This window comes from Brachycentrus maculatus, unplaced genomic scaffold (genome assembly GCF_059751285.1).
Source record: "Brachycentrus maculatus isolate JH-2025_06_01 unplaced genomic scaffold, ASM5975128v1 h1tg000221l, whole genome shotgun sequence".
Lineage (NCBI taxonomy): Eukaryota > Metazoa > Arthropoda > Insecta > Trichoptera > Brachycentridae > Brachycentrus > Brachycentrus maculatus.
This window is the reverse complement of record NW_028280972.1, coordinates 595,666-610,863: the sequence shown is the minus strand read 5'-3', so window position 1 is coordinate 610,863 and position 15,198 is coordinate 595,666. Positions and strand designations below refer to the sequence as shown.

The following is a 15,198-nucleotide window of genomic DNA, read 5'->3' as shown; positions in this document are numbered from 1 at the left end:
GAAAACTGCACATTAATTGACATTTGAAATAATTTTTATGATGAAATATAAATAAATAAAATAATATTTTAACAATCTTCAGGCAAGAGAACGTTTCAGCATCCGATGCAGCATTGTCATAAATAATTACAGTTCATTTAATTCGTTGCCTTTATTCTCGCAATATTTCATTAATCTAAATGTAATGCCCGTATTCGTACAGTAAAATGAGATAAAAGATTGGAATAAATAAAGTAAAAACGTACCTAAACAGATGAGCCGGAGTCAGCTCAGCCTCCCTTGATGCACAGTGAACCACCACTGCAAGCTATGCAACACCGATTGAGCACTCTACTCAGTGCCAGTGCAAATTCTAATGTTTAACTATTTTAAAACTTTTTAACGAGATAAAAGACCTTTTGCGATGCATTCATTTATTTATGCTAATCGACTAAGAGAATGTGAATTAAGCGCATCAATGTAAATAGATTACACGCTTATTCTGTGTGTCATTGGTACGGCGAACATAGGAAAACTTTTCATAATTAACGCTGGACAACGATAATTAAATCTAGTGGTTACAAATTACGATTAAGTAAATAATAATTGAAATTAATGGCGCAGTGAAACCATTGCACTTTCGAGAAACTGATATTGCATTTCTTATTCAAAATATTACGATCAAATTAATACTGAAAATGATAAGATCGCATTTTAATAATTATCTTTAAATAAATCAATATATTGAGAACACTTATAAAGTAATAAAGTTGCATACGTAAGTACTATGGACAATAAATTGTCGCACGTGCGCACAAGCTAAGATTAATAGTTGGATACCCACAAAATAAAGAGAATATAGAGATAAGAGGCTAAATAAACAACATATGTGGCTCACTCCTAATAACAACGTCATACATAAAAAATCGTCAATTTTCAGTTGTTCATATTTTCAGAATGCCCAGAAAATGTACTTTATCCCAGCAAAAGCGGCATATTTTTAACTTAATATTTACCCGCTACATGGCAGACAGAGTTGTTTTTGCATTTTGAAGAAAATATATTGTTTAAATATTTTTTTTCTAAATATTTTTCAAATGGAGAAAAAACCATCAGGTTTTACCTAAAAAGATCTGTTGCACAGTAAAAACTTCAATAAGTGGCTTGATATTTATTTTTAATACATTTGATTATATTCTTAAACTTAAAAATGATTTACTGAAGATTCAAGTCTTTTTATATATGACGTTGTTGAAAGCAGTGAGCGATGTGTTTTATTACTGCTACTACTATCATCCTAAATTACGTTTTATTTCAATTGCATTTAAAAAATGCAAGGGGTATTAAAAATAATGGTTGCGATAGATGAATTTGTTGAAACAATATTAGAATGAATGCACCCTTTCGCTTATACCGACTAAACTGCAATATGTTCTGCCTCAATAGAATGAACTTATGCCTTATTGCGGAAGTATTCCGCTGGTATGAAAGCGGTCTTCCAGCATGTGGTAAATATAACCATACACTTATGTAAAAAATAACTCCCACGGTAACTATTTACACAGTGATGTCACTGTAGCTAATATTGTTATATGTTATGCTGTAAATTGTTTATATTACTACAAGCCCAATAATGTTTAGCACAGGAATGTTAAAAAAATACACCACTTTTATTTCATTATTTTTGAAGTGAAACTTCTTTGACGGCGATAACAACTTCTTTAATAATCGATAATTGAGAGAGAAAATTTAATGACGCGTCATGTTAGTATGTAAGTCACATTTCGTTACGCGAGAGAGAAGAAAGATATAACTTGGAAAGAAGAAAGAGAGCTATATCTATACATTCCGACGTCACGGGAGTGGAGCAAAAGACAGTAACGTAGGTATACACGATACAAAGCGGTAGAATAAGATAGTGTCGCACGCGCGCGTTGTAGATGTACATGTCAGACGCTACATATGAACAGTGAGGTACCACGCGTTATGTAAGTAATATTTATTGTTGTGTTTTAATATACCCAACCAATTAATAACAAAGTCCGAAACTAAAATAAATGCAATTTTTTCTCATTATCTCGAAAATATCGAATCACGGACATACATCTTATATTTTATCATAAACCATTATTATCAGTATTACTAATTTAAGCACCAACCAATGACAGTGTAAATATTGAACAAACAGAATATTTTCTTTATGCAAATATTATACTGTTGTATTTCTTTTGAGATGCTCTCTCTCCCATTCACTCTGTCTCTCATATAAAATCTCTCTTATTGTTCTTAAGAAGCTTCACTTCTATCACGTGTACCTACGGTGCTGCACGTGTAATTTTTACTCAATAAAAATACGCAATGATAAAGAATACAACACGTAAGTCCTACCTAATTGCATTAACCTGTAAATCGTCGGTGGGCTCTTGTTACATGATTAAAAATTAACTTTATGAAATAATGAAATAAAACTCAAAAAGTGATATTATACAAGTGTTTCATCGAAACAAAAAAAAACAACTCGCCTTACTCGTTAAGTCAAATAAGATTAATTTCTAACTCAGGAAAAAATACAACATCAATTCAATCTTCAATCTAACAAAACAAATTAAATTGAGAAAAACTAATGAAAATCGAGTCCAAATTAGTAAAATGAATCACTTCCATTACTCATAATTTTGGCCTGCGTCTTGCTATAGTCTAAACAAACCTTAAAGGACGCTCGTGTACGCTAATTGACACAGATAACGCATTTTTGCAATTAAATGCATAGTTATAGATATATTACTTTATAAATACATAATTAATTCGAAATGTGTTTTCGGTAAATAAGTCACAACCCTGAGATCAGAATATTTGATGATACATCAAAATTGACGTAGGAATTGAAAGTGAAATTGTAGAAAAACACACTCGATAATACGCCAATCCGGTTTAACACGCTGGCCACTCGTTTTTGTTCCCTTAGAAGTCTACTTGTGTTTTATAGTTTGCGGTGGGCAGAATCTAAATCTCTCTTTCTGCCAGTACAGGCTCATAATTTTTTTAATAAGTATTGTTACTTAAAGGTGGGAAATAGTAGATTACAAAAAAACACGATTATTACAATGAGGAGCTCAGCAAGCTGCTTCCCAGAGCGAATTTGAAGTCCGTTAGATTAATTAATTTTTCCCTTTAATACCGAACATTTTACTAACTTATTTTATTCGCAATGCATGTAAGTGGATTTTTATTATATAGTACAATATAACATTTTATATTTTAAATTACATCAAACATACATACTCATCAAAACGTAACGTTTCCATTATAAAGTAATCAGGAATTCTAGCTGGCAAAGGAAGGATGAAAGCAGAGTGAACGCTGTTGAAATGCGCTCCCTCAGACGGATGTGTAGAAAATCATTGTATGACGGAATTAAAAACGAAGATATAAGAAAGGAATGTAAGGCTGAACGAGGAATAATTGAAAATATTAGGAAGAGTTATTTACGGTGGTATGGACATGTGGAGCGAATGGATAGCGAGAGAATGACTAAGAAAATATATGTGGCGAATGTGAGAGGGAAAACAGAACGAGGACAACCGAAAAAGACATGGCACGATCAGATCAATCAGAACCTAAGATCTGGCGGTGTCAAAAGTCTGCGTAATCGGAGGGCATGTATGAGTATGGATGTGAAGGAGGCGAGGAGTGTATGTCAGGACAGAAGAGTGTGGCGGTCCATCCTCTCTGCCTACCCCTGCGGGGAAACGGCGTGATGGTAGGAATTCTAGCTTGTAAAATTGTTAAGTTTTGGTACGATTTAATGATTTCATTTTGGTTTAGCACATGATTGGTCACGTTTTGTCGCAACTTTAATTAAGATTGCGATAGAATACAGTAAACAGAACAGATTTGTATTTAAAAGATTTTTTTTGCAATATTAGAAATGTAACTTTTTGGTGGGATATCCACATATGTATGTATATCAATATTTATAAAAACATTAACATAAAATTATATATACATATATACACATATTCATGAAGAATAAGTATTTAGTTACAAAGTTGTTTTGTATTGTAAAGAGCCTTTGTTAGATTTCTGTATCTCTAGTCTGTTTATTTCTTCATATTAATAAATTTTACAACATTTTGAGTGTGTCCAAATACTTGTTCACAAAATCTGGATTATCTCCAATTACAGGAGTTATTTTCATATTATTTTTGACATCTCACCAAAGATGAAGAAGAATATGGAAGTCTGGGCATTTACGGGGCTGACGACCGTCATCGGCTGGTTTAAGTGGCCACTTTACACACGTGTAACATTCACCAATTCTACCCATTATTGACAACCACACTACTCAAATTCTTGGAAGTTCTATATATATGAACCAATTTAGAAACCATGTTCTTGAATCACAAGAACTTCACTAGAAACATTTTTGGTGAGATGTAAAGAAGCTTTTTATTAAGCAGAAACTCTTATATTAGTATGTAAAGTGGCCACTTAAACCAGCCTATGACGGTCGTCAGCCCCGTAAATGCCCAGACTTCCATATTCTTCTTCATCTTTGATGAGATGTCAAAAATAATATAAATAAATTTTAGTAGCAGAAGACTTTACAATTGATATACGTTCAACGATCGATTTCGGAAACAAAGTCATTTCAGAATGTGATCTGAAGAGTCAATTGTCAAACAACTGTTAAGTTGTGAAAACAACGAATTATATTAAAAAAAAACACGGTTTAAATCAAATAAAAAAAGGATTTTCTAAAGTGATGTATTATTGTTCTCACAAACAAGTAAACTGTATTTTTACTTGTTTGTGAGAACATCTGCAAATCTCTAAACAAGTCGTGTTTACATTAATAAACTCAAAAGTGGTATTATACAAGTGTATTAATTTTTATATGAAATATATTGAACAAGAAAATCGCAATTTTGTATTTTATTACGACATGACTAATTTACCATCTTTAAGTATGTCTGCGCTATTTTTGCACGGTTATATGTAGAATAATTAGCAGAAGGAGCGATTCTTTATAGTATTTGTAAGACGTGACACATCTCTAATTAATATGAATAATCAAATCAATGATGATAGCCAAAGGCGACTGATAGTAAGAAGTGACGTCATTGAATAAATCAGATTTTTAAATGCGAAAGAGTGATCTATCCAGTGGAAATACTAATTAATAATATTATAAATAGTTTTTTTGACATTTCAACATAGATGTAGAAGAACATTAAAGTCTGGGCCGTCATAGACTGGTTTAAGTGATCACTTTATACACGTCTAACATTCACCAACTCTACCCATGATTGATAACCACACTACTCAAATTTTCGGAAGTTCAAAATCCAATTTCGAAACATAATGCCTGAATTACTAGAATTTCACTAGAGACATATTTTGGTGAGATGAAATAAGCTTCTTATTGAGCAGAAACACTTTAATTTGTATGTGAGGTCCGAATCCTGGATTATAATCACATAGATGAATAAGAAACGACGGAAGATATTTTTCATTTTATAATTTTAGCTTATAATTTGACTATTACTACTACTACCATCACGCCGTTTCCTCGCAGGGGTAGGCAGAAAGGATGGAACGCCACACTCTTCTGTCCTGACATACACTCCTCGCCTCCTTCACATCCATACATCTAGTCTTACAAGCCCTCCGATTACACAGACTTTTGACACCGCCAGATTTTAGGTTCTGATTGATCTGATCGTGCCAAGCCATTTTCGGTCGTCTTCGTTGTTTTCCCTCTCATATTCGCCACATATATTTTCTTAGTCATTCTCTCGTTATCCATTCGCTCCACATGTTCATACCACCGTAAAGAACTCTTCCTTATGTTTTCAATTATTCCTTGTTCAGCCTTACATTCCTTTTTTATATCTTCGTTTTTAATTCTGTCATACAATGATTTTCCACAAATTCGTCTGAGGGAGCGCATTTCAACATATAACATATAATTTGACCAGTTAATATATTTACAAATATTTGTAAATAAGTAATAAAGTAAGACAAAAATATGTTTAAAAAAATACTTGAATCTTTAATAAGCACATATTTCGATTATGGTCTACCATATATCTCAAAGAACATGCAGATGGGCGATTAGAGTTCAAAGTTAAATAAATATTCTCATATTTTATTATCCATAAGACAAACAATGTCGATAATAACAGCGAACGACGTTAATGCCGTTCTAGTCAATTTAAAGGTTACCCCGATAAAGCTTTCTTCCTTGAAGGGGAATACAATTAAATATGTTGTTTATAAATAATTATATTTTTAACTGTGTCACTTGCGATAGTTCAACCTAGTTAGGAGGTGCATTTCAAAGGAAACATTGTGCGTCGTCTAGGCAGTGTAAATTACTTTTAGACTTTGGTTGTCGATCCATATTGTTTGGAATACGGAAAAAAGTTTATCACTGTTTTACCCTACACTCAGGAAAGTACTGGAAGCTTATGGGGTGCCTGCGAAATTAGTGGAGCTAATTAAGCCCCTTCACCTCAATAGTGAATGCCGTATGAGAGATGACGATGTTGTCACGGATTGGTTTGGGGTCTCTACCGGAGTCAGACAAGGCTGCGTCCTTGCATCGTTTCTCTTCATCATTCTCATGGATTTCATTCTTCGAAAGTCATTAACATCTGACCGAGGTATAACCATCTCCCCCTCCCGGAAACTCTGCGACCTAGAGTACGCAGATGATGCTGTTATAATTGATGACTCCGTCGAGGGTCTTCAATTGATCGTTGACAGGGTTAATAGGTACTCTACGCACATGGGGCTTACAATAAATGTCGCAAAAACCCATGTGTTGTGCAACAGCTTATGCCTAGATGCCCAACAACCCTTGATGTCGAGTAACCAGCGCATCGAAAGGGTCGAGAGTTTCAATTACTTGGGAGGAGTGTACGCGACTGAAAATGGCAGCCTTCAAAAGGAACTGGGAGTGCGATTAGGACTCGCAGGGTCCGCATTTAACAGTATGAACGCTGTCTGGAGATCGGATTTATACTCGGTGCAGACCAAATGCCGCCTATACAATGCCTGCATTGCTCCTGTTCGCTTATACGGCTGTGAAACATGGCGCCTTACAAGGGCCCAGAGCAGCCGTGTACTGAGCTTTGAGAATAGGTGTCTGCGAAGAAATTTAGGCGTGCGGTGGTTTGACTTTGTGAGGAATGAAGAGATAAGGCGTAGGACACAGCAAATCTTAGTCACAACTGTCGTCAAGAAAAGGCGATTTAGTCGGCTTGGCCATATATATATAAATAAATACATATATATATATATATATATATATATATATATATATATATATATATATATATATATATATATATATATATATATATATATATATATATATATGTATTTATTTATGCAGGATGATTCATTCCGACCTTTTTTTTCAATAGACTTTCATTGACAGATCACGATTGAGTCGTGTTGAACTGTCATGGTGATTTTATTTAGTATTGCTTGACATTTCATCATTGAAAAGACCGTTACACCGCAACAACGTTAGTATATTGTTCAATTTAAGATCCGCCGTTTTCGAACAAAATTTTGTTTTTCCCACTGCCCCAAGCCCATTTCAGGCTCAATGGCTACGTCAATAAGCAAAATTGCCACATTCGGGATGATGAGCATCCCGCAGAGGCTCAAGAACTTCCATTTCCTCTACAAAAAAAACTTGTGGTATAGTTTATGGGCCGGTGGAATCATTGGTCAGTGTTTCTTCAAAAGCGACGCTGGCAATTACGTCACTGTGAATGGTGCCCGCTATCGGGCCATGACAGACTATTTGCTGCCTGAATTTGAAGCCTAAGATCTCGACGACATTTGGTTCCAACAGGACTGCACCATTTGAGGGATATTATCTTTAAAAAGTAAATGCCAAAAACTATTCTTTACGATGATAGTAAAGATACCACGATTAATTAAGATATTAAAAAAAGAGTTCTGATAATTCACCCTGCATGATTGATGTTGTGCACAATAAATTAATTGAAGTGAATACAAAGAAACCCGGTGACTGGTCAAATAAAATACATGTTTGTGGAAAAAACTATATACTTAGTCGATTTTTTATTGTATAAAGTGCAGTTCTACCAAGTAATGTTAGCACAAAATTAAGATCTAATATGAAGATAGTACATTTGATAGGGTATAATTAATTTCATCTTTTATGAAGTTTTCTCGCGATAACACGATTCTTATGATATTTTATTTGTGATTTTTGCATACTTACATACATTGTATTTTACATATAAATTGAATGAGGTATTCGACACTATCGTTGGCAATCAGAAGATAATTTGGTTGATAACCACTTGTTGCAAAGTGCACGAGTCAGGAGGTTGTTATCTATTAAACGAGAGCGATATTTTGTATAATTCATATTAAAAATCGTTGACAGTATTGGGAATCGAATAAGTTTTGCTTGCGAACGACCGGTTGGGCATTCTTGTTCTGAAGGAAGGTCTATGATCTAAATCAGGGGTCGGCGAACTACGGTCTGTGGGCTAAATCGATTTCGATCGGCCAAATATTTAAAATGCCAAAATAAATCAAATTTAACTCTACAATATAACGGTTGAATGTAGAGTGGAGGACATGTGTAAAATTACTTTATAGTCTTACCGCCGTATTAGAAATCCCGCGGAAAAGGATATACATATATGCATTTGGTAGTAATAATCATAAAAATAATAATTGGCTGATTTGTTGACCGCTATTCATATTAATTATAACCTCAGGGGCGCTGTATAAAGAACTTTAATATGTTTTAATTTATGTTCGAGTTCTCGAAAATGACATGGTTCTAGTTATAATTTTTGTTAAAGTTTAACTTGGTAAATACCACTATTTCCTAAAATCTATTGTGACATGTGTTTCGATGCACTTCGCATCATTTTCAAACACCGTTGGGTGCTTGCAAGGAAAACCTTTATTAAAAAAGGATAGATATTACTACAAAGTGACAATCAATCAATGAAACTAGTAACAATCCTTTACAACCGGACCACTTCAATTTGAACGTTAATGCGTCACTCTACGCTCTCTGGATACTATAGTACAAAGTTCATACTTAATCAGTGAAGTGTGAATAATTATTCGTTATAAATGTTTGAGGTTTTTAGCTTGGAACGAAATTCGCAGGTATTTCCGATAGCTCCAAGATTCGCTGTAGGTTATTGCTGATAAGTAGTACCATGCTAAAAGACCTGAAATCGCTAAGGCTCCGTCACCGAGATTTGTATTGGGCCATCGCTCAGAGTCTATCGATTGCAGATATAGTAGCTAACCGAGCACTTGCCTGTCTAGCGTCAGCTACGTCAGGAACATAGAGCTCACCAATATACGCAGGTGCCATATTATTGACTGCCTCAAACACCGTCCAGCAAAATTTGAAAGTAATCCTTTCTGGACACCTAAGTTCTAAGTTAAGTTCTAAGTTCTAAGAAATGGACTATTTTGGTACTCCCGTTATAAGCTAAGCTGCAGCATTGAAGACCAATTACGGTTGATCAATCTGAGCTAAACGAGAAACCAGGAACGAATTTATCAGTAGTTTAGTGGATCTGAAGGAATACTTCTTTGATTTATTTACTGACAGTGTTATTTAATTGCTTCTTTAAGATAGTTCTGCTGCTAAGCTGATGCATATAAGTCACAAATATCCTATCACAAGATTAAACCCGTAAGAGACGATTGAGAAGTAGTAAATTGATTACGTTTTCTTATTCAAAGAAACACAGTTTTACTTGGGTATAATTTGAACTTATTTGACACCATCCATCTCGTCAATATAATGCGTAACTTTTTCATTAAGGTATCTGACACATTTGATTTACGATAGGAGATCTGTTGAGTATCTGCGTAAGACAAAAGAAAATGGATGATATTCGGTACTCACCAATGTCTTGTGTTCTGTCAAGTCGACAGAACATCGACAACGAAAGGTAAAACTACTACATACTCTTCAACAGAAACATCATCATCGAAAGCATTTGTATCCTCTACAACAAGGGTGGCCAACCCGCGGCCCGCGGGTCACATGCGGCCCGCCGGGTGTATTCTTGTGGCCCGCGGAACTTTTCTCACACATTTTTCTATAAGTGTACATAAAACCACCAAAAGAACATTTCATCGTGCGCAGTTCGTATCATATCACATATATGGAAGTATCTCACTATTGTGACAATTTCTTCTATGGTATATTCGTGTTAACAAACAATCACAACATTTTGCGATCGACTTTTAAATACACATTGATAAAAATACAAGCTGCTATAACCGACATTACCGGGAATTTTTCAAATGAAACATTGTGAAATGTGTTGTAATGCAAAGAAGTGGAAATTCAATCAGGTTGGCTCTTCCATAAGAGTTTTACAAAACATATTCGGACAATGAAAAATATCCTGCATTTAACAAACATGCTCTATCAATGATTTCCCTGTTTTGAAACACTTACACGCGTGAATAGCTTTTCAGTCGAATGGGGCATATTAAATCTCAAATGAGAACAAGAATCACTGATTTGCTTTAAATAATAAAATAAATTTTGTTTTATGGCCAGTCATTTCTAATATTTGGCCCGGCTGCTGAAAAGGTTGGCCACCCATGCTCTACAACGTACCAAATAACAATAGTAGTTAAATTCATATTTAAAAAAAATATGAATTTAACTACCTCGACAGTTGTAAAAACGGTTGATTTATGATGTTCTTGAAAGGAGTGAGCGATATTTGTATTTCATTTTATTTCTTCTTCTTTTGTTTTAGCCAAATTTGTAAATAAATACTTAATACAGATTTATTACAAAGATTTTTGGATTTTTACTGACGTTTATGTAAGATTCCAAAAAAAAAATTCCGCCTCCGTAGTGTAATGCTCGCTCGCAGCACGCTCGGCTACCGTTCTGGAGGTCCCGGGTTCGATTCCCAAGGGGGGTAAAATAAATATGAGTGATTTTTTCACTGTAATATTTATTCAATATTACCATGGACTGGTACCTGAAGCGGAGGGCTGATCACCTTTCCTTCATGGGTAAACGATCAAGATAACACAGCGTTAATATGACACAGTGCCCTATGCACCATTGGGGTGCGGATAGGGGCTTTATTTATATTATTATATTATGTAAGATTACTTATAAAAATATTCTCGCTTTGGCTTCCTGGCCTGCCGAGCCTAAAAATTCATAAAAAAAGTTTGCCAACTGCTGGTCGTCTGGTGGAAACGATCAACGGTCAAATAACAGATCCGGGTAAACGAGGGGTGCTGTCACTGCAACAATTTTGGCACTTCTAACCTGACTGTCGATACGTATTCGCTTTAAGACATGAATTGGAATTTGTTTTTTTTCACGAATAATAAATTAAGCTGCCCATCTCATACTTTTGATAAGGTATTTATTTTTATTTGTTCAAATTTGTTCCTCTTCTACGTGGTTACTTTGGTAAATATTGTACTTGCGTTTGTGCACTATATTCTTATGTATAGTTTTATGTAAAACCCTTTGGAAGTTGATAAAATAATACAATATATAAATGATAAAATTCAATAGGGAGTATGTAGCCTTTTGAGAACTTTTTTAGGCAAAAGTTTGCACGTGCCTAAAAAACATTGAAAAAAAGTATTTTTCTATGTAGGTGTACATAGTTGGAACGCAAATAAATATTTACATATTTTATGTGTACGTCATATATTACAATACGTACGTAATACCATATTTATTAAAATGTAAAGAATAAACAACGGTTAGCCATAATCGACACTTTCAGAGCTTAGTTGTGTGAAAAATATAATAAAAATACCGTCTCACAAAAGACCTGTTTTTTGTTGTTGATAAACTCGTATTCGTTAAATTCGCCGAATGTGGGTACCTAATGTCTGCATATACAAATGTACTTAGCTTTCCTTTTCTTGCATAGTGATGCGCGCATGCGACTGGCTTCGGGCACATGTACGGAGAACTTTGGATAAAGTTATTAGAAACTAATAAGCGATCAAACCCGACATAACAAGATCGCGCCGAGAGTCGTCATGAAACGGTTTGTTTATTTTCGTTATCACAGAAAAGCGATTAGCACATCCAGGTTGAATGATAAAAAGGTACGTACCCGTGGACCCTTCTTCGAAGGACATATGATGCAAGTCGGGATCAGGAATATCGGGCAGTATGGTTTCCATGGGAATTAGCATCGTCACTAATCCACTTACACCTGCTGCTTTAGGTTGACTCGTAGATGCGGCAACAGAGCCTGAGGCGCTCATCGTTGTAGCTTTTTCGTGCATTTTAACTCTCGCGCGCCGCCGAGCGAATGTTTACCCTTTTTTGTACTCCGATGAGTACAAAAAGCTAACAACTGAAATTAGTGACCTTATATCAGTTAATATTTTATTTTTCCACTGGGTACAAGTCAAACTTTTGTAATGTAGGTCTGTAGGCCACTTCACTTAACACTCTACATTGAGACATCACTCCCGAATCAATGCAGTGTCCGTATTCGTGGCTGACATTGAAATTGCACGGAAAGGGAAAAACTTTAATTTCGCGGGTTTTAAAAATAATTCAAAAAAATTATAAAGAGCATTTAGAAAAATTAACGAAAACCAAATAATGAATTTCTGTGCACACAAGAAATGCTAACGATATTCAGCGCAAACGTATTTACTCTTTAAAACATTTCAAAAGTTTAAAGAAAATCATAAATTGTGCACGGTAAATGCGTGAACATTATATTTGAAACAGATAAATCACTTTTGCTTTAAAAATTACGAAATGCATTACACAATACTTTCACGAGAAGCTCAATGTAGGTCAGCACAACCAATGTTGTTATACAAGGTCAAGTAAAGTATTTCTATCACATGAAGTCATTCGTATCATTTTCGATTAACTCCGAAATAAATAACAAAATGAAAATATTTTAAGGAATTATAAATAAATAAATAAAATTAGCAATATTTTAAGTATCTATTTTGATTTCGAAGTCTATGGAGTTTTTGTTCACAGTGGCATACTACTACCGCCATCTCTGTGTGCCGGCTATTGTTACAGGAAACTGCTAAGTCAGTTATCATTCAAATGTAGCAATATACATGTGGCAGCGACATCTATTATGATTATCAAAAACAATTTTAAGCTTAGGTAATAAACGAACCATTTTAGGAATTGAAATACTTACAAAGTAATTTGCTAGATGTCGTCTCTATTTTTTTGTTGCTGGATTTAAAAAAAAACTGTTTTCTCAAATCTGGCATTATTAAAATATCCCACTTCTTCAAATCAATATGAAATAAGATTTGAAAAAAGTTAGGTGTCATTTAGAGAAGTTTTTTGTGATGATTGATTTTGTGTAATTTGCTTCAGGCATGTACATGCATATCTACCATACATTCTTTGCATGTAGATGCACATCTACCACACATTGTGGTATTTTTTGTCGCACAAAGGCTAGCGGGGCAGATAGATGACACTGAGGAACCAGAGGAGGTTCGCGGGCCATAGTTTGGAGTACTAGCGACGCCCAACCACCTGAAAGGCATTGTAATATTAAATGTCAAAGCGGGCACAGATACATAATATCCCTTTGGCTACCAGGACTTATGCGCATATCATGCCAGAAAGACCGAGAGTTGACCACAAAAAATTATTAAATAAAACTAATTATATGCAACTAATACAAAAGACCACTACACTCTGTTCATGGTTATTTTACTTCAATTTTTTTTAATGAATAAAAAAATTAATAAAAATGTTTATTTTCTTAACCACATTTTTTTATACCGTGCCTCAAAACAATAGCTAACTAAACGACTCGCGCCGGCGGCGAGCTTTGAGTTCATTACAGCTTCCGGTCGGGACTGAGACGGTCGCGGGTAGGGATGCCGGTAATTAACGAATAAAAAATCATTATTTGTATTTAGTTATGTATTATATATTTGTATTAATTATTTGCATATTGTTAAGTAACCGTAACCCGTGAAAATGTATTTATTTGAAGAATATCACAGTCTTTGCATATCCACCATTGTGAGATGTTTATAATTGAGTGTAGTGATTTGGCATAAAATAAAACAAATATCGTTTGAAAAAAATTCTTTATAATGGAAAACCATAGTGAAACGGGAGTAAGTTCTGGTCCAGATTCAGTTGAAAGTAATTTGATAACATCGCGAAGGAGAAATCAAAGACTCTCCAGTAACAGTGACAGTGATAGGTTTTCAAATCAGTTTGATAGTGATAGTTCGGTACGTGATTTTGAGACTTAATTTTCCAAAATATTTTTGGATAGTGACACTGGCTACCGAGCTTCTTTCGCATTTACAGAAACCCCCAAGCCTGTAAATGCACCCTCACCCAACGAACCGTTAATATCATATTTCAATTTATTTTTCACGTTAGTATTATGGAATATGGTGTTTGAAGAAACAAAACAATACATAAATTATTTTTATAACCAATATATTTTTTTGTAAATTTTTTCATCTTAATTGCTATAGTTTTAAAAAAATTAGTTTATTGTACTTTATTTTTCTCATTTCTCTTAAAATGTTTTGTAATATTATAACTAATTGTAAGATCATCGTTGCTCATTCAATTCCGAATATATATGTAAAACTTATTGGAGAAGAAACTATTAAAAGAATTTTTTTACACAACCCTGAAGTAACTAAGAAATCTCAAACATACTGTCCAAAATGTATCTGATACTCTCAGATCCGACGGATCCGGCTTCTCTCGCTAGAATACCTAAAGCCGATATATCGGATTTTGGTAGTCAAAGAAATATATATTCGTAAAGGCGAGCTAAGCTTAAAATAAAACCGGTAATCCGGATACATATATTGTAACTCATTTTTTGTTTAAAAATTTTCGTAATTCATATTTTTATTATACATTTAAAAAAGTACAATATTTTTATGCAAAATATATACTTACATAGGTATATTAATTTATTTATAGATTTTGAAAATTGTGTGTACATATGTGTTGTTAACCTGTCATGTTAAATAAAATACTGAATTTGTGGTCATTTTCTTTATTTTATAAAATAATTGACATATAATTAACATTATATTAGCAAAGAAAAACCATGTACATATGTATATATTCATGCTAATAAAAAATTAAACAATTAAGCAAGTACTATTCTGCCTTGAGGTTGGCCCTGTGCTAGAAAATGT

The 15,198-nt window shown here is 34.1% G+C and overlaps 1 protein-coding gene across 1 annotated transcript in view; it reads right to left on the bottom strand.

Moving 5' to 3' along the window:
- ftz-f1 (ftz transcription factor 1) overlaps positions 1-12,851 on the bottom strand; it is a 199,651-nt gene extending 186,800 nt beyond the window's left edge. Inside the window, exon 1 of the mRNA XM_088264221.1 lies at positions 12,129-12,851. Coding sequence (XP_088120347.1) covers positions 12,129-12,303 — 175 coding nt within the window. The 5' untranslated portion in view covers positions 12,304-12,851. The remainder of the gene's footprint in view (positions 1-12,128) is intronic.
- Positions 12,852-15,198: the final 2,347 nt, after the last annotated feature.